Source organism: Papilio polytes, unplaced genomic scaffold, assembly GCF_000836215.1.
Source record: "Papilio polytes unplaced genomic scaffold, Ppol_1.0 DF823890.1, whole genome shotgun sequence".
Taxonomy (NCBI): Eukaryota; Metazoa; Arthropoda; class Insecta; order Lepidoptera; family Papilionidae; genus Papilio; species Papilio polytes.
In genome coordinates this window covers 582918-603326 of record NW_013525314.1, presented here as the reverse complement: position 1 = coordinate 603326, position 20409 = coordinate 582918, and the positions used below count along the sequence as shown (strand labels likewise).

Genomic DNA, 20409 nt, shown 5'->3' with positions numbered 1-20409 from the left:
CTTACACTAATATGCTAAGTATAAAGTCCGAGCCGATGACATTTTTGAATAGCTCTATACAATGTCAATAGACAGAATTCGTTCTTCACCTTTCCTGTTTCTATTGTTGTTTTACATATTGTACTTCTCTTCTATTCTAATCTTTTCTAGAAGAGGAGGGTGACCAATACAATCTTGTAAATGTGATGTATCATATTACGTCTAAAAATACTAGAACTTTCTGAAATAAATATTAATGAATTATTTTTAATTTATAATAATCTTGCTGAAAAAAATTATTGTAATGTTGGTAGAAAACTAAATTATCTAAAATATGATGTATTTTCATAATTTTGAATATTTAAAAGCATACTCCTAATACAGGAACTTATTTTGTTGTTTTCTTGATTTATTTGTATGAAATTTGCATGAAAGTATGAATTTGCGTTAAATATTGTAAAATTGCTTTTTATCTTTCTGTAATATTCAATGAGATGGAATTTAATTTTAAAATTAGATTTAATGTAGAGAATTCATTTTAAATTAGCATTTATAGAAAAAAATGTATCTTAATATTTGTAAAGATATTTATGTAACTGTAAAATAACAATTTAACCTAACCGAGAATATAAAAACCCTTTTATAAAAAATATAATAACTCAATTGTGTAGAACTTATTTGAAAGTGCATTAATAAGCTCCCAAAGTTGTTTTGTTAATGGAATTTTATATTCTTGGTTAGTCTATAGTTTTCACTAAAATTATGTTAAAGCGGAAACCCTTGTACAATTTGCTGCATAATTATTTAAACTATTATCTACCGCTGATGCTACAGAAATACTTTTATTTTAAACAATATTATAATAACTATAATATGCAAAACAACCATCAGCAAGAGAATGTTGTCACCAAATTTTAGATATGCAAAGTCAATACAACAACCGTATCCATAGATTTATTCAATGCCCATACATTTATAGTACACCGGAAATGGGCGCGACAACCAAACATTTACGAAACTTCAGAAACTTTTAATACACATTTGGATTTAAAAATATTTATTCATGGTCAAAAGCATATGGATATGTGTTTACATAATTTTGTAACTAAAGTATACAAGTTTGTGAAGATTTGTAAATGTATTTATGCAGCTGATTTTACAAAAATATGCTATCTGTTCTGAGGTAAATAATTTTGTACATCAGTCTGCGAAATCTACGGTATATGGTATTACACATTTTTGGCATGACTTCGTTAGCAAGAAAATAAATCGGATTTTTTTAGATATAATGCATAGTAAATATATTTTTTAAGTAGTATAGTAGCTTTTTTTAAATTACTTAATGGATTTAGATTTATTTTGTTCATCGATTCAATTTATTTGTATTAATAATGGTATTAATAAAGTTTACGCCTGATATTTAAATCTGTTTTATTTTATATCCATTTTAATTTTTAATTAATAGCTGTTGCTCGCGACTTCGTCTGCGTAAAACTAAAAAAAAAACTAAAAACGTAGCTTTTTAATGATGTGAATGATGAAGGAATTTTTGGAGTCGGGCATTTTTTTAAGTTCCTTTAATGCATAATGTTAAATCTTTCCTTTGTACAATATTAGTATTGTACAAAGGAAAGAATTATATTTTTTATTTTATTAATTATTATTCAATTAGATAAATCATTATTCTCTAAATAAACAGAAGTTAGAACGATTTTTTATTTCGAATATCGCGGTTTTTCTCGCACATGTATTCCGAGAACCTTAACCGGACGTAACTGCAATCAGTTAACATTTTAACCGCAAATACATGAAACTGCAGGGGTTACAGGAGATATGAATAATGAAAAACACTCATTATGGTTTGCAATAATTTATTTTAACACGTTCCTTAAGATTTTGTACTTTTAACAATTATTGCAACTATTACAAGAGCAAAAGCGTATTTAAAAGAGTACATGTTTCACTCAAAATACTTTTCTTATTGAAAAAAATGTGTTGCCCGAAAAAAATAAATTGAATTTCGATTCATAAAATATTTACCTAAAATTTTAACGCAACGGCGTTTACAGTTTTTCAAGTACAGTCACTAAGACATTTGTTATAAGGACATCTTATATCATATTATTTTATTTGTACTGTACCAAAAAAAATATGTTAAGCATTAAAAAATAGATATAAAAAAACAGGTCGTGTAAAATGTATAAAACACTTAATTTATTTATGATAAATACAATCAAAATCTTGTAAATCTTAAAATAAATAATTTAAAATATTGTTTTCATTAATATTGTCATAATTTTGTAATAAGTATCGATAAACCTATTGAAGAACGATACAAATTTCCATAGACAATTTGTTATAAACCCTTGTTGAAAACAACCACTTTACATGAAGGGCATTTCCTCTTTACTATATCCTGGAAAAAAAAAGAAACATTTATAAGCCCAATATTTTTTTCAATTAACTTTTAAATTCTGTACACTGTCAATACACTATTTCACTTTTTTGACAAATGTAATTTTTGTCAATAGTGTAAATATTAGGGCCTGTCCCACCACTGGCTGATAGAAGCTCAGATAGGTTAAAAATGACATCACTGTCAGTTATGGAAACAAAATACCACATTTCCATCAATTTTACACGTTGGATTGTTATCAGACTATTTACAATTTAGTACAAGTCCTAAAATTAACTTTTTTTTTATTTCGAAATACGATAGTCGTCTCAATTCAATTGCTGTCAATGTCATTTATTATCTATGGCTTTATTTCGTAAAGTTTAATGTTTACGGATAATACTAACCTTGGCACGGTCCGTTACTTCATTGTATTTATTGGGAGTTACATACCTGTAAGTTGGATTCGATCTTATCGACGCCGATGGCCGCCTGCTGTTCGAACAGAGCACAACAGAGCGGCGTCGCGAACACCACACAGAGCCCCACCAGCCCTAGCTGGAAGGGGATCACCATCATAGGTCGCTTACAGAACATGCCGCGCTTCGTCGCTATGTTCGTTAGAATCGGTGTTATCGCTGCAAAAATTCAACGTCCGTCTTACATGACATTGCTGAAAAGTGGATTTTTAGTAAAAGGTTGTCAACCACTTGAATTCGCCAAAATAGCGAAGAGATCGTTGGCCACAGACAGCATTTGTGATGTCTACCTCAAATTTATAGAAGCAGACACACAAAAAGATATTTCGACTTGCGCCCTTTGTATGAAATATCCCCTCCCCATCCATTCATCCATCGTTTTTTTTTTTAAATTTTGGAACCGTTGTACAGAAATTTTATTTCAAAAATGACATAAGATCCATTTTTAGGCGGGAAAAATTAAACAAATATACTTCGTAGTAAATATAAGAATTTTTGTAGACTTTTTGTTCTTTTCATAGATATCTTGGTTGATAGAAAAAAGGTAAAATAAATATTTTTTGTTATAATCTGTATACATTTAATTATATAAACATTTTGTACGTGTTAACATAAAGGCGACTTCACAATTGTTATTATTGTCAACGTTTAATATATTATCAAAACATTGTCATTTATGAGATATTTCAGTATTAAAATAAATTTAAGGGCCTGTCCCACCAAATTGTAAATTGTCTTAACAATCCAACGTGTAATGCGATAGAAATATCGGATTTTGTTAACCTGACAGTGACGTTATTTTACGCATTATTCCCAATCGTCACCCCTCTCTGTCCCCACGTGGTGACAGATAATAAAAAGCTTCATCCGTTCCACCTTTTGCAATGTGGGGACGGTTGGAATTTATTTTATTTCAAAACGGTTTCATGTTATCTTATTGGTGGTAGTGGGACGGATGAAACTTTTTGTTCTCACGTAGGGACAGAGCGGGTGGCGGTTGGGAATTTTCCAGTTTTACGCTATCTGAGCTTGTATCAACCAGTGGTAGGACAGGCCCAAAAACTATTTAGAACAATAATGTTAATAAGAAACAATTACAAATTATTCCCAATTTGAAAAAAGTTAGAGAGGTAAAATAACACACAAAACAAAATAAATAGAATTATCTCACAAATAACGTAATTGACGGACAGTTCTTGATAACATAAAGTAAAGCATAAATAACACTTAAAAATTAATCACAGTAAAGTAAATGGCTTTAAGATTTCTCAGTTTTACAAAATGTAAATGAAAACACAAAAAAATGTAAATAAACGCTATACAATTGTAAAAATCTGTTATAACGATAATTTCGGAATGTTTTAAAACTGAAAAAGATCAACAAAATAACAAAAAATTCCAAAGTCAAAGTAGTTTATAATTTTTTCCACAAACTAAATTCAGATCCTCTTGAAGTCACAACCTAAAAAAATTGAGCATTACTACACGGGCACAATAACATGATTATTCAATGTAATTACTTACCAGTATACTTGAAGAGCAGGAAGGAGAGAAAAACACGTCCTTCTAGTAGCCATCATAGTCAAAGAAATAAATTCGGTACCCACTAGATCATACATTCACTATCATCACATCACATTAGGCTAGTAATTTAGCCCAGTAGCAAAATGTCAAAAAAATTAGCTAATTATAATCTAGACATAATTTATTACTTTCGCAAATTTTACAACATAATTGTGGGTTAATAAACTATTAATCCAATGGGTAGGAAATAAATTTTCTCGTCTTTATATAAGGACTCATGTTATTGTACACGCGTTGTACGTTACAAACATAAACACATATATAAATAAACTTTCTATGTAAAACAAATACATAGTGGAATGTCTTTGGAAATAAATATACACAATATAGAGCAATCAATAAAATTAATTATACAAAACTGTTACAATAGTACAATAAAAACTATATTAAAAAATTGGCTAAACTCTCAAGTTGTTCATAATCTGACTAATAACTTAACTAACTATAACAAAACTCAAACTACCTACAAAATAATTTGTTCTAGGAACAGGAGCAAACTACCCTACAAGTTGCGGAATTATTTTATAAGCCCTTGTTGAATACGACTTCGGTCACCTCGGGGTGTTTTTTCGCAACTACCTCCTGAAATTGAAACATAATTTGAAGGTAGATAAAAAACATGCTAAAAAAAAACTTTGATCTAACATAGATTAATTTTGTGCTTTATATGAAACAATTGACCCACCCCGGTTTCTCACGGTTCCAATGCTGTTTAGGTCATATTAGAAACCTCTCTAATTATCAGTAATTCTTTCCTCTTCACAATACATATTCATGTTATAAAGAGGAAAGAATTGTAATTTTGGATTTTTGTATGTATTTAAATTACTCAAAAACTACTGCTTTGATTTCAAAAATTCTTTCAACCTTGCTTCCTTAATGTTGGCAGCTTGTAGTTTATGATCTCTTTCCCACATGATGCTTTATTCTAATTTATTTGCCCCCTAACTTTAATAGCGTGAAAATATATAGCCTGAAGCATATCATGAGTAGGGCTTTTATATTTTTTAATATTATTTTTTTATAGTATATCTTTTAATGTTATTTCTGACATCATACATAACAAACTGTGTGTTTACACTTTACTATATTATATACAATGTAGACTGCTAGCTTTCGCCCGCGAATCCGTCCGCGTGGGATTTTTAAAAAAAAAGTAAGTACCCTATGTTTTGTAGACTATTCTCTACATTTATACCAAATTTGATCGAAATCCATTCAGGCGTTTATGCTACAAACTCTAACAAACATCCATCCATCAAAATTTTCGCATTTTTAATATTAGTATGATAGCAGACCATTAAAATCTATGATTCCTTACTTGTAAGTGAGGTTCCAGTCGCTGTACTTGCAGCGTCGCTTGCTGACTGAACAATGCGCAGCAGAGTGGCGTGGCAAAGGTCACACACGCACCCACCAGTACCAGCTGGAATGGCATCACTCCCCAAGGATACTTCCTGAATACTCCACGTTTCGTCGCCATGTTAGTTAACACCGGTGTTAACGCTGAAAATGTTAACTATGTTATAACTTAAAAAAATATGCTATTGTATATATTCTAAATGATATTAATACAAATGGAATAGGTTTTCTGCATACTTTTTCACATTTTCTAAATACCCACAAAATTACTTTATCAAACTACCTATGTAATTTCTATTCAATTCACTATACTATCTAAATACAAATCAAATTACTTTAACATTTTCTAAAAGTAAAAGGAAATAATGGCTTAACTTAAATATAATTTCCATCTTGATATTGTGATTATAAATATTTTGAACATCAGATCCGTAAAACTGAACACATCTTTGTTACTTTTTAAAATAAGTTGTATAATTGAAATTTTCAGTAAATTGATTTAGATAACTTCGATCAAAGTAAAACCACAAAAAACTGATGTATTTATACATTTGGTTATACATAAAAGTGTTATTTGGGTTTATATATTTTATATATGTTGAGTTTCCCTTGCAGAAACATTAATTAATTTAAACAAAAGACAATAAAACATTGTATGCATATTTCAGTAGCGAAAACCAATTATAAGTAATTTCAAATATCTCAAAAATCTCAAGTAATGTGCTTCCCGCACCAAATCTTCGGTACATTATATTCTGCGCAAAGTCGTACGATTTTCCGAGTCGACGAGACATTTGAACAGATGTATATTTTCCAATATTGCGACAATATCCTTCCAGAACACAAAATTGTATTGTACATAGCGGTTAAAAGTGTTGCTGGTAATATAAAATATGAAAGTAATACTTACTCATTCCCGGCAACGCCATTAAAACACGCGACACACACACGAGCATTATTCCGAGCTGTGCCGCTCGTTTTGACTCTCCTATGCGTTCGCCCGACGGCGTGAACACAGGCGTGCCGCCCAACAACTCGCTAAAAACATTTTACACAGCTATTAAAAGTAAATTAACTCTCAATTAATCCGGAATATAATTTCACAATTTCAAACAGTCTTTAACCGTTGACTTAAAAGCATCTTGTCATTTTTTTGACATTGACAGATAGGTGCCTGATAGTTTTCAGAGTTACCAGTAAGTAAAAAATTACCCAACTTATTTCGAAATTCTTCCATGTTACAAGTTGCAAACAATACCAATATGTAAATGATTTGCACCTATCGTTTATTTTTTTTTGTAAACATTGTAATAACTTTTAATTGACACTAAATTAAGCAATTGGTGTTGGTTTTTCCACATAAGAACTCTGAATGAAGGAATTAGGTAATAAAATTCATTAAAAGATTATAAATATTAACTTACTTGCTCCTCATCATAGGAATATTTATAAAATTGGCGCCGCACACCGCCGCGAACGGGACGAGGCGGGCGAATATCGGCGGCATATTCTACAATAAAAATATTTACATTAGAGTACATTCTTATTCTACTAAGAAAGAAGAAATTAAAAAAAAAACAAATTAGCCTATGTGTTCTTCCAAACCATCTTCTACGTCTATGTCGAATTTCATCGAGATCCGTTTAGTCGTTTAGGGTACAAATTCTAACAAACATCCATCTATCCATCTAACCTTTTGCATTTATATGTACTAGCTTTCGCTCGCGACTACATCTGCGCGGAATTAAAAAAAAAACAAATGCAAGTAACCTATATGTTCTTCCAGGCTATCCTCTATATCTATGCCAAATTTCATCGATATCTGTTCAGTCGTTTAGGCTACAAACTCTAACAAACCTCCATCCATCCATCTTAACTTTTGCATTTATAATATTAAGTATGATTAGTAAGAAGTAAGATAATTTCTCATATTGAATTCGACTATACAATTTCTTAGTTATTTAGTTCCGTCAATGTTGCTAATATTTTGTTTGCCTTTGTTTGCGCTAAACATAAAATGTGGGAGGAGTCGTGACGTTTTATGACGTCGCTTTTAATCCCTGTTATTAGAGGCTTGTTACTATCTAGTTAGCATAAACATGATAATTATTTCATCATGCCTTTTATGTAATTGTTTGAGAACGTAATCCTTATGTCAACGCGTGAATGACACATTTAATACTAACTTTCGCCCACGACTCTGTTCGTGGGGAATGCAAAAAGAAAGTAGGCAATATGTTCTTTAAGACTATACTCTACATCTATGCCAAAATCTTTAATTGAGATCCGTGAAGCCCATCCATCCATCAAAACCAGTAAAAATTTTATCATTATTGAGTCACGTTAACGTCTATAATAACAATCAGGTAAAAATTCAACACGTGTTTAAACAGTGTTCAGATACGTTTTTAAATAACGTGCTACTATGGCAATTTTAGGTCATATTACAAAAACCCATTCATCAAAAAATCATGTTGTTTCAACGCTACCAATATTATCTAATCTATAATTTTCCATGTAGAGTAGATGAACGACTAAATAACCGATTGGGGTGTTTACTTTCCTCTAAATGTGGGTAAACAGTGTTTGAACGTTCAAACATATTACTATCCTTGTCATTCATTGTATCAAAAATGAAACAATAATATTTTCATACACGAATGTTTAGGTAGACGATTAAGTACAGTCATCACGTAGTTTCCGGTTTATATTTACTAAACTTTTTTAGTAGGCGTTGGCTGTTACGTATTACTGCGTATATTTGATAGTGAATTTAATATTTTGAACTTTATGTTAATGGATTATGATATCAAATTGAATGGCTTAGATAAAATCGTGCGGATTTTGCTATTTATTTACATGGTGTAAATTGCTTGTCATGATTTGTTGGAATTTCGTATTATACTTAGTAAAGTCGAGGTATTCGTAAATTAAATTAATTTACAAAGCTATATAAAACTAGTCAATAACATAAGAGACGTATAAAGTTATACAAAGAATATTTAGTTTATCTATACTATTATAATAAATCGTAAAAACACACTTCTTTGTTGCCTAAGATGTCAGCAATTACAGCATATTTTTTAATCATTCTTTCTTTGATAAAAAGCCCTACACTTGCGTCACGCTTTAGACTACATATTTTAACGCCATTAAACATAGGGGGTAAATATTTTGGATAAAAACCCTAATGTGGGAAAGAGACCATAATTTGCTGCCAACATCAAGGAAGCAAGTCATGTCATTTAGACATTTGTAATTTGACAAATGTAAACAATAAGATAAAGTTTTTATAATTTTATGTGGATGAAGCCGCATGGGAACAGCTAGTAATATTATAAAGAGGATAGATTTGCATTTTTGTATTTTTGTATGTATTTGATTAACGCAAAAACTACTGGGCCGATTTCATAAATTCTTTCACCGTTAGAAAGGTAATTTATCTGTGTGTAACAAAGGCTGTATTTTTTAATTTCACGCGGACAAAGTCGCGAGCAGTACATAGTCAATCATAAATTATTACGGAATGTAGTACCGTAGTAGCTTTTCTTCGGTATTGGTTACAACTGTAGATTTATTTCTCGCTTGTTTAAAAAATGTTATATTTTAGGAATTACTTGCAAGGCTAGATTAAGACAAAATGTCTGCATCAGTAAGTCTATGATAAACAATGCATTAAATATTAATCTTTTTTAAATTCTTGCATAAGTTGATAACGTGACTTTACACATTTACATTGCAAATTTTAAGTCTATTTGTATGAAGCAATAATTTGTAGAAATTTGCGGACATTTTTATAATATTCCACGGATATATTGACCGAAGAAAGTATGGATGGATTGTGTGAAAGAAGATATGCTTAAGAAAGGAGTGGATTCAGATATGACGGCTGATAAATGTATGGAAGAGCAGCACATACTGTGCCGACTGTAGGGGATAAGGGCAAGTGGATGATGGATATATTGACCGGTAAAAACATGACATTTATTGTCTCAGTTTGTTATATTTTCGTCTAAAATATTACGATATACATTTCATTCAAGTTCTACGTAGAAAATCACCTTGACTGATAAGAAAATTTAAAGATAAAATAAACCAAATCAAAGTTATCAAAAGTTTTATCTCAAAGCATTTCTATATGTATTAGTTATTGGTACGGCAGGTGCATAGTCATTTAATGAGCGATTTAATAAGAGTCCTCATATCTATATGAGGTTATAAAAACTTTTTATTATTTACATTTGTGAAATTTTAATCGCAAATATCAAAATTCAAATGCACAAAAGACAACGAATTCCTTTGACATTGGATAACAATTACCGTTGCCAGTGTAACTTTGCTTCCTTGATGTTGCCAGCTTGTAGTTTTTGTCCCTTTTCCACATGACGGTATTTTCCAAATTACTTACTCCCTAAGTTTAATAGCGTAATATATATAGCCTAAAGCTTGTCGTAAGTGTGCGGCATTTTAATAAAGAAATATTTTTTCCAAGACATGCTGTGACTAGCTTATGCCCGCGACTCCGTCCGCGTGAAATAAAAAAAATGTAAGTAGCCTATGTATTCTTCCAGACTATCCTCCACATATATACAAATTACATAGAAATTCGTTTAATCGTTTAGGCTACAAACTCTAACAAACATCCATCCATCTAAACTTTTGCATTTATAATATTAGTATGATTGGCATCCTAGGCCACAAAGTAATGTGTGTTTAAGCTTTTTTATATTAGTATAGAAGTACAGATATAGTTACATAGACAGCGACACACCTCTATGACGTAGACATATAAATGTCAGTGACGTGACAAGATTAGATAAAACATACAATCTTTATTACAGGTTTAGACCGAATCAGGTTATATGAATGCGGAAAACACTAGTATTAAAAAAACAAATTAATAGTTTTTAGACGTGGTTCAGTCAGGATATACGATTTATGTAGCCATACGATTAGATAGTTATATTTACTAGACGAATTCGGCTTTCTTCAAATGAATACATTTTAACAGTTAATTTACCGACCTATGAACCCTGAATTCAAAGTCGAATAAATAAAATGCTGAAATTATTTAGCGGATAAAAATTTTACTGAACATATTACAATAAAAAGTTAAGTACAAACTTAGTAACAATAATTGTTTTCATACCTAAAAAACATGCAAAATTAGAGACTGAATTGTTTTTTTACCTTAACTTTGCTGTTGAGGAATAGAGCCGTGGTGAGCGCGCCGCCGCACGCCGCGCAGTACGACGCCAACAGTTGGCTGAAAACCAACAAATATACATCTATACCAATAAAATATAACACAAAATATTTAATATAATCTATCGATGTATCTATACTAATATAATAAAGCGTAAACACACACTACTTTGTGGCGTAACATGTCAGCAATCAGCATATTTTTGAATAATTCTTTCTTTAATAAAAAGCCCTACAATTACTTCACGCTTAAGGATATATTTTCACGCTATGAAACTTAGGGGTTAAATAAATTGGACAAAAACCGCACGGGAAAGGGACCATAAACTACAAGCTGGCAACATTAAGGTAGCAAGATTATTAAGGTAATTGTAATTTTGACATTTACAATTGAGAATTTGACAAATGTAAACAATAAAATAAAGTTTTTATAATTTCATGCGGTTGAAGCCGCGCGGGAACAGCTAGTCTTACATATAAACATACCTAATAATATAAAAAAAATATTTAAATCTTTAAATAAAAAAAGTGTTTCCCGGACGATCGGTCTAACAACTCATACAATCGAACGGTCCAACGGGAAATATGTCAATACAACTAAATTTCCTTCTTCTTCCTAAAAGTTACACGTTTTATAAGTCTAAGCCAGAGATTCAAAAATTATATAGAGGAGGCTTGACACTTCATTTAAGACATTTTTCACATAAACATAACTAACGTTATCAAAACCCCATGACAATATAATTAATTGTTTTTAAATTAATTGTCAATGTGTCATTAAAAAAATTAAATGTTTATATAATATTTTTTGTAACAGTTGTGTTTATTTTCTAACAAAAGATGGAGTTTATTTTGATTTTATAAAATGTTTTGCCACATGTCAATATAAGGTAACAAAGTAACATTAAATTTGACAACTGACATAGCACCATTCAGAGAGAGTACCGGTGAAATTTTGTTCACTGCCTCGTCCATATATTATTTAAATGTCTTTGATCTGAACCTCTTTAGGTTTTAGGCGCACCTTTGACTAAACTATCGCACAACTGTTTAGTCTCTCTTTGATTCCAATGAGCTTATATGAGCATAATACTCGATTTATAGTTGTGCAACTAAACAGTTGAAGCTGCGAAACAATCGACAATCGCACCGCAGTTGTGCGACAGTTTAGTCAAAGTAGTAAGAGAGCTATATTCACCGGGCCAGATAAGTTTATCGCTATATAGTATGCAACACTCACGTGGTACTAATGGGTGCATCACCAGATCTGTTGGTGTAGTTGACGAGAGCATTGAATGTCTGATTCAACCACTGCCAGAACACCGTCGCCGGCGTCGTCTTGTAGAATGTTATCATACCTTCATGAAAAAAAAAATAAAAAATGAAAAAAAAATCTGAAAAAAAACCCATATCGTGTGTATTGTAGCAAAAAAAATTATTTTAGGATTTCTACATCAAATGAAACCAACAATTTTAAAAAGTACATTTAAAGTATTTATTTTTTATAATGATGTTTAAAAATTAAGTATTAATTTGTAAAAAAAGGCAACGGACATTTAACCTTCAACTTCATTTAGAATATATTATTTTAGGATTTGTCTTTAGTACTATTGTAAAAAGATTTGTATTTTTATACGTATTGTAATAATTCAAAAGCTACTCGTTACTGGACCGATTATAAAAATTCTTTCATCATTGAAATCTAGTATCAGTGAGTAACTTAGGTTGTATTTTATATTATTTTTTTTAATTTTACGCGGGTCGTGAGCAACATATTCAATAATTTTCTAATAACTATCATGCCTAACAATACGTCAAGAGTTATCAATAAATCTTTCATTGACAAATGACCTTGCTCTGACCCAGTAACCTGTACATTATTAATATATATTTTTATCGTGTATTATTAGCATTACTAATATAACAATAATACATACAAAATGGGTTTTAAAACTTTTAAAACCAAATAGGCCAATAACATCGATCCAAGTCCAAAATTAAGCATTGCAAATAAGAATGTACATATTTTTTTAGTAAATAGTGGCAAAAGAGCAAGCTACCATTAGAATTCGCCACAATAGCGAAGTGATTTATCCATAAACATCCTCATACAATTATGTCGATAATGTTAGAAGAACTTTCTCACGATTACGTTTTAAAGTCGATAACGTTACGAATACCTTCTCGCAATTGTCACTCAAACATTAGGCTTCTGTATTGGGAGCGGGCGCACACCTTTGACTACGCACTATTGTGCGATTGTCGATTGATTCTCAGCCAATTCAACTGTTTAGTTGCTAACTAAAAATCGATTGTGCGCACCTCTATACAAACTCATAGGAATCAAAGCAAGACTAAACAGTTGTGCGATAAAAATGTGCGCTCTTAGTATTCAAATATTTCGATGGCAACAAACAGCTTCGAATATAATAGATCAATTATTCTCGATTTAAATCAATTGATACTGATTAAATGATATGGGAAGATATTTTTATAATGACCAGAAGAACTAGAGCTTTCCTTTCATATAATAAATATTGTTCTATAATAATGTAGGGATATAATCGAAAAACTACTTCAAAAAAGACAATACTAATACAATAGAACCTCGATAACTCAAACCTTAAAAAAATAATATGTTCCTTTCCCATCAGAGCCCAAAAACTCTACAACTTAGATCCTTGATAACTTAAAATATTTTGTGTTTCCCTTGGACTTTAACTTATCGAGGTTCTACTGTAGTAACTAAATTAACGAAGCTTATGTCATTTTAGTATTGCGTCGTGTATCATGTTATAGTGGGCGGGAACTCACCGCCAGTGATGATAGTGTTCATAGGCGCCTGCGCAGACATCCTGCCCATTACAAACATCTTCTCCCCAGTATCAGGATGGAAAGCGCTGTCGTATAAATATTTCGTATCCCATAGCTTATCTTCGTCATACCCGGGTGGCATACGACGAGACTTCCTAAAGAATAATAACTTCAGTACTCAAAGAAATCGTATTAAAAACATAAGACGGATTCCCTCAAACTGTGTTCAGTTATCATTAGACATACCATAGTTAGCACTTGACTTGTAATCTACAGGTCTTGGATTCGAATCCCGCCATGCACCAATGTTCGAATTTCATATGTGCGCTAGCTGTTTTCCGCGACTTCCACCACGCAATATTAACTAAAAAGTAGCCTATAACATGCTTGACTATGTCAAGTACTCTTCAGTGAAAGTCAATTCCAAATCGGCCCAGCCGTTTCGGAGATTACCCGGAATAAACGCGGCTTGCGGACATACAGTCGGACAGATAAAAAAAAATTAAATGCAATTTTTGTTATCAGCAACGCAAATACAGCATGTTCCAGAAATCTGGAATTTTTCTTTTGATATTACAAACAGATACTCCAATTTCATTATATGTATAGATATAGATAATTTACCCTACTTTCTTACGGTGAAGAAAAACATCGTGATGCACATATTTGTGAAGCAATTCAAAGATATATGTGAAGTCAACTCGCAGTGCAGCGTAGTCACCCTAACTTAGGAAAAGCTTCGAGCCCTTCGGTAGGGACGTATAAAGAGCTGGTGATACCATATTTTGTAGTCACTAAACATGAAATGGATAACGGAGTTGCATATGTAAAAATCTACCTGAATTCAGTGACAATCTTCTTAGCCTCATCGAGTTCCTTGTCACTTGCGAAGGCATTGAGCGGGCTGGTTAACCTAAGGAAGTGTTTCGCTCGGCCCATATACGTGGACTGATCGTAACGAGGCTTATCCAAGTCGATTCCACCCATTCTGTTATATCAAGCTGTGAACAATAATTCATATTTAGTATACCTATGTTTAATTATAGTATAGGAACACTTGGTGTCTAAAACTCATGAACCTGGCTGAAAACAGATGTTAATTTTGACACTCTAATTGTTAATACTAATGTTCCCTTTTTAATTTTAATCTTGTTATTAAAAAAAAACTTTTGTTTATATAATACTGGCTTTTATTAACTTTGTTGCGTAAAATTTAAAAATAAACATCGTAAATATAATTTATGCTACTAAGTAACGATGTTTTCTTATGGATAAAGAATTATTTAAATTCATATTACATTTTATATTAGTTTTATAAAACATAATAATATAAAAATTAAATGAAAATAAAATAAATCTTAGTAATATCATAAATGAGAAAGTAGATGGATGGCTGGATGTTTGTTAGAGTTTGTAGCCTAAACGGCTGAACGGATCGTAGATAATAGTAGATCGGAGACGTAGATTACAGTCTGGAAAAACGCATAAGTTGGTAACTTATGTTTTTTTAACTCCACGCGGACGGAGTCACGAGCGAAAGCTAGTAATAAAACTCTATTATAAAACTTATGACTCTTCCAAAACATGTATTAAATAAGTGAAAATCACTACCTTTTAAACAATAACGTCGAAATTGTTCTCTGTTAATTTTTTTTGTCGAACTATTTAACTAACTACATACATATAGTTACGTTTCATTTATTTCACCAACAACCGACTTGAATGGTGGAAAACTATAAACTGTTCAATGATATAGTAGATGAACGTAAAAAGACCAATCTCTCATCTTTAAATACAATCAGTAAATTGCTTAATTAAAATAAACAGTGATCACCCATTGGACGAAAATATATCACAATTGATAAATCAAAGATTTTTTTATTAATTAGCTTTCGCCTGCGATTTTGTCTGCGTGTAATTTAAAAAAAACAAAAGTGAGTAGCCTATGTGTTCTTCCAGACCGTCTCCTACACCTATACCAAATTTCATCTAAATCCGTTCAGCCGTTACAAACTCTAACAAAAATCTAAACTTTCGCATTTATAATATCAGTACGAAGTATGATGACTAGCTATTGTTGGCAACTTCGCTCGCGTGATACAAAATAGCCTATGTTACTCACAGATAAATTACCTTTCAAACAGTGAAAGAATTTTTAAAATCGGCCCAGTAGTTTTTGAGTTATTTCAATACATACAAAAATACAAATCTTTCCTCTTTATAATATTAGTATAGATTATGCACTCTACATAAACTAACTTCGCGCAATTTCTCTAAATAGTAATTTAAACTGGCGTCAAGTATTAATATAAAATAAATAAATTTGTAATATTTTATGAAAATAAACTAGTCATCCACCATCCACCACAGATAAAATAAATATTGCAACAATTGGTATCCAATACTAAACGCGGAACTTTAAGATTTTTTTAAATTCCTTTTTAAATGTTTATTGATATTTTAAATTGTGTACGAATAGTTTTTTAAGCTTACCTTTGCATGAGAAGTCTATTTATGACTAATTCTAGATTGATTTAAGCTTTCACGTTTCAAAACTTTCGTTATAATTGAATAGAACTTTGAAAATATTTTAGTGTGTTCGAAATGGCCTTCTGGCGGCTGTTTTAACTTATTTGACCAAACTGAAGCATGCTCGAAGCCAACCCGTTTGATAAACTGGTTTGGAAGGTATCGCTTCCGCGAATATTAAGCTAATATAAATCGTAATTATCTTGTAGATTACATTGTTTACAAACATACGTCCCTAACTTTTTATATGTACAATTGTTTTTATTGACGTAATTTATGGCTCTACCCTACGATATTTGTTTATTATCTAGAAAAGAAAATAAAACAATCTTTATGTGTGTCTCCCTTTATGTAGCCTTTCGATTTGTAACTTCATATACATACAAATAGGTATGAATTTAGAATTATTTTATAAGCCATTATTTTATTACCTTGACCTTAGTATCTTATCGTTTTAACTGTGGACTTCTATGGTACTTCTGACACTTGTATAAAAAACATATTCTTACCTCTAAATATCTATGTAAAAATTGAGTTAACAATATACATTTTTTTACATCAGTTTCAGCAGTGGAAACTGACGGGATTGAACTGCTGTTCTTAGTCGATTTATTGATCTACTCTCTTCTTAAGCATATCCTCTTTCACACAATCCATCCATACTTTCTTCGGCCTTCCTCCTCCTTTGTACATTTTTATACTGTAGCATATAACTATTTCCTCAAAACGTTACATTTTACTTACTTTAAATTATTCTCATTTGTTTTACGTAAAGATATTTTAATTATTTCAACGTCATAGTCGTTATCCTTTAAATAACGCGATTTTATAATTAAATATTATGTATAGAAATATTACAAAATTGACATTTGTTTACATAAATCTCGTCAAGGTGACGTGACAGATTCTATCTATGTAGAAAAGAGGATAATCGGCATGTAAGTGTCATTTACGATAAAAAAAAACAAGAAAAGGACTATGGTCTTCTAGTCAGTTTCCACTGGGAGAAGCTCTAGTCTAAAAACGTTGTTATCTGTTATTAAAGAGAATGAAAGCTATAATCATATTTTTCTGGAAGTGTCTCGCTAGTGGAAATTCACTTTAATAAAGTCCATCAAAAGGTGGATCCTGACAGAGGGTGCGTGATGTAATTTTACATGTTACATGCCGAGCATACAGACAGTACGTAACGTTACAGGCAATCAGCGAGCAACGAGCCGTTCGATGCAAACGTTGCGCCTCGTAACGTCGGTCATTAATTACGAGATTGTTATTAAAAGATTATGATCTTATAATCTTATCTTGTTAATTTTAATGCAAAGCGCTTGGTTTTATTTATTTAATTTAAAGAAATATGTCTAACATGATCTTTGGCGAGAGAAATTGTGTTTTATGTACACTGAGAAACATGTATGCATATATTTGTCCTGGTTTATTTTGTATAAAGATATTGAAAACATTATCGTATCAAATTAAATAAAAGTATTTCCAATACATTATAAATTTGCCAGTCTTTTTATTTAAATATTTTTATACGACAAAATAATGTAAAAAAATCAATCAGCAGATTTTTAAAAATCAATGTTCTGTAGTTGATAAGATCAAAATGATATAAAAATACGTAGTTTTGATAAGACGTATTTTATTACGCAAGACCTCATTATTTTTAAACAACTAATAAAATTAATGAACTAATAGTGATATCTGTGTAAGCCCTGACCCAGCACAACCTTATTATCTTTTCGACACACGTTGAGACATAGTCTCAGTAAGTTGTGTTTAAAATAATCGATAATATGACCAAAGCTTTTTAAAAATCAAATACTAGAGAAACGGAACTTAATTAATCTGTTTTCCCGATTGGCTTTAACAGTTTTTAATACACAGAATTTAAATTATTAAAATAATTTTCTAAAAGATTTGGTATTCCAAAAAAGATTTATGTAAAAAAAGCACTTACCTATGACTTTCTGGCGATTTAGAAAGTTATTTGTAATGTATATGATTTCTTTGGATTTACAAAAATCTTGCTTCCTTTTAGTGTTACGAATTCATTTTTAACCGATTATTTAAGTTAGATGGCCTTTTTTTAAATGATTTATGGAGTTTTAAATGTTGCGCCGTCAAAAGAATTGGAGGAGTGACACAAAAATCAATTCTTCAAGGCTTTTAGTGTTGTCAGGGACAAAAATGTTAAAATCTTTTTCCAATAATCTTTTTCGTTCGTTCTTATTTTCTTTTTTAAAAAAATGAAATTAATTTGCATAACTAGAACAATAAATTAAATTGAAATTTATTAAATTCTTAATTTCTGTTCTGTTAATAAGCAACATTTCCTGTTCCGATTCAAGCATACAGAGGAACTTAAATCCCTTTAATGTTTCGATAACAATTTAATGTCGATATACAAAATAATTTAATCATATGCATATTATTTAGTACATTTAATGCTAGTCATTAATGTTGTAAAATTTATTTAAATATAACATCTACTTTTATCCTTTTGAATGACATTTTTGCAGAAACGGAATTTGCAAATTTGAAGTGTCGTCTTTGCGACGGTAGCTGTGCAGAAAATTTTCTAATAAATTATAAAAATATACCTTTTATAAAAGGTTTAAAATGTCTCTAATCACTAGAAATGTTTTCCGAGCCCTTGTACAGGTTAGTTACATATTGTGGTTACGATTACTCCCATTATTTAATATATTAGGCTAAGTACGAAATGTGTTTCGTAACGTGTAATTCAAAACTATTTTTATTAATTTACGCAAACTATAGATTTGTAGATAATATCATGATCTTAAATTTGAGTTATTTGCTGCTATGATTATTAGCATTTAAGTTGTGACGTATAAAGTTATTAATATCTCACGTGATGTAGGTACATATCTGAAACAATCAAACATATTGTTTTAATTCCAGGGATCACAGCACGTCGGCAAAGGCGTCCACACTACGGCGATAAACAAGGATAAAAACGTATGTTTTGCGCAACACACAATCAGCACCCTGGTGAGATACTAACTGGTTTACTAATAAAAAAATAAAATAACAAGCAATGAATAATAGACCCAAGAATCTACGAGCATGGTCCAGTAAAAAAACAAAAATAAAACTTCAAATTTTTAAGGTTTAAATATATTTGATCAAGAAATCCCAACAATAAGACATAAAAACTATATAACATATTAAAGGAAATGACTATTACTTCATTGCTTGGTGTTTAACTAAAAATCTATATTTATCCTTGGTATATAGAAAACTATGATTAAATTACAATTAAGTAAAAATGTACACAGAAATCAGAACACATTTGTATCAAAATTTCTTGTTTTCTCTTGTAAGAAAATCATATATCAAAATTATTTGGCGTTAAAATTAAGTTTTGATAGAATATATTTATTCAATCATATGTAAATAAGAGCAAGTCTCTTAAAAATGGTCTACTTTCTTAGATATGATCCATATTATTTCTAGCAAACAGCATAATGCAGAACAGCAGTATACTTATTCAAAAATAATTTATGTAATAAAAAAAAAGTTTAATAATTTTCCCTTGGGCAGGGAACTGGTGTCCAAACTAGGGTGGCGCCCTGTGTAATGGATCACCAGGCCCCAAATTGAATATCATACTAAATAGCAATGTGGCCTTGTCTTTATTATTTTAAATTAAGTAAGACACTTCTCCAACATATGTCTATAAATATCTGCAATCTTCATTTAAGGTGAATTTATTAGTTTCTGCAGCATCAATATTGTGTAAGGATATTTTTTTTTGCATGATTCTACACATTACGGCCATTCTACATTCTCATCCAAATTGTATAGTAATTGGGATTGGGATTTGTATTTCATTGGCAGATAAAACACTTTATTTCAAAATTGCCAATAGACAAATGGATATTGAAACATAGACTAGATATTTGTATGAAAATAACAGTAAACAACATACAGCACTAGCTCACTATACATCCCCACCGAGGGGCTCGGAGCCTACCCTAATATGGGGTGACTAGGCCATAGTCAACCACGCTGCACTGCGGGTTGGTTGACTTCACA

At 30.9% G+C, this 20409-nt stretch overlaps 3 protein-coding genes across 6 annotated transcripts in view; 2 read left to right on the top strand and 1 right to left on the bottom strand.

The window, feature by feature from the left end:
- Nucleotides 1-897, top strand: part of LOC106102939 (zinc finger protein 28-like) — an 11240-nt gene extending 10343 nt beyond the window's left edge. Inside the window, exon 15 of the mRNA XM_013282560.1 lies at nucleotides 871-897. Coding sequence (XP_013138014.1) covers nucleotides 871-897 — 27 coding nt within the window. The remainder of the gene's footprint in view (nucleotides 1-870) is intronic.
- Nucleotides 898-2238: 1341 nt separating this feature from the next.
- LOC106102971 (sideroflexin-1) lies at nucleotides 2239-18488 on the bottom strand. Of its 4 annotated transcripts, none has more exons than XM_013282593.1 (9): nucleotides 18308-18488; nucleotides 14657-14819; nucleotides 13819-13973; nucleotides 12245-12362; nucleotides 10990-11065; nucleotides 7224-7309; nucleotides 6710-6837; nucleotides 2828-3012; nucleotides 2239-2395 (listed from the first exon to the last, which is right to left on the bottom strand). In XM_013282593.1, exons 2-9 carry the CDS (start codon nucleotides 14803-14805, stop codon nucleotides 2336-2338), a joined length of 957 nt encoding a protein of 318 aa, XP_013138047.1. In that variant the 5' UTR covers nucleotides 14806-14819; nucleotides 18308-18488; the 3' UTR covers nucleotides 2239-2335. The 4 variants fall into 4 exon arrangements, with proteins under 4 accessions (XP_013138047.1, XP_013138049.1, XP_013138050.1 ...); XM_013282595.1 differs by lacking the exon at nucleotides 18308-18488 and adding an exon at nucleotides 17092-17211; XM_013282596.1 differs by lacking the exon at nucleotides 18308-18488 and adding an exon at nucleotides 16312-16454.
- Nucleotides 18489-18886: 398 nt separating this feature from the next.
- LOC106102938 (isocitrate dehydrogenase [NAD] subunit beta, mitochondrial) overlaps nucleotides 18887-20409 on the top strand; it is a 7007-nt gene continuing 5484 nt past the window's right edge. Inside the window, exons 1-2 of the mRNA XM_013282559.1 lie at nucleotides 18887-19011; nucleotides 19273-19362. Of these exons, the coding sequence (XP_013138013.1) occupies nucleotides 18970-19011; nucleotides 19273-19362 (132 nt within the window). The 5' untranslated portion in view covers nucleotides 18887-18969. The remainder of the gene's footprint in view (nucleotides 19012-19272; nucleotides 19363-20409) is intronic.

Bases quoted from the DNA above. Each gene is read 5' to 3' on its own strand.
- LOC106102971 (XM_013282593.1), bottom strand. From the start codon at position 14,805: ATGGGTGGAATCGACTTGGATAAGCCTCGTTACGATCAGTCCACGTAT. The intron at 13,974-14,656 runs GTAGATTTTTAC...ATTATTCTTTAG, and splicing joins AAGATTGTCACTGAATTCAG to GAAGTCTCGTCGTATGCCAC. The intron at 12,363-13,818 runs GTGAGTTCCCGC...TTTTTCATGAAG, and splicing joins GAACACTATCATCACTGGCG to GTATGATAACATTCTACAAG.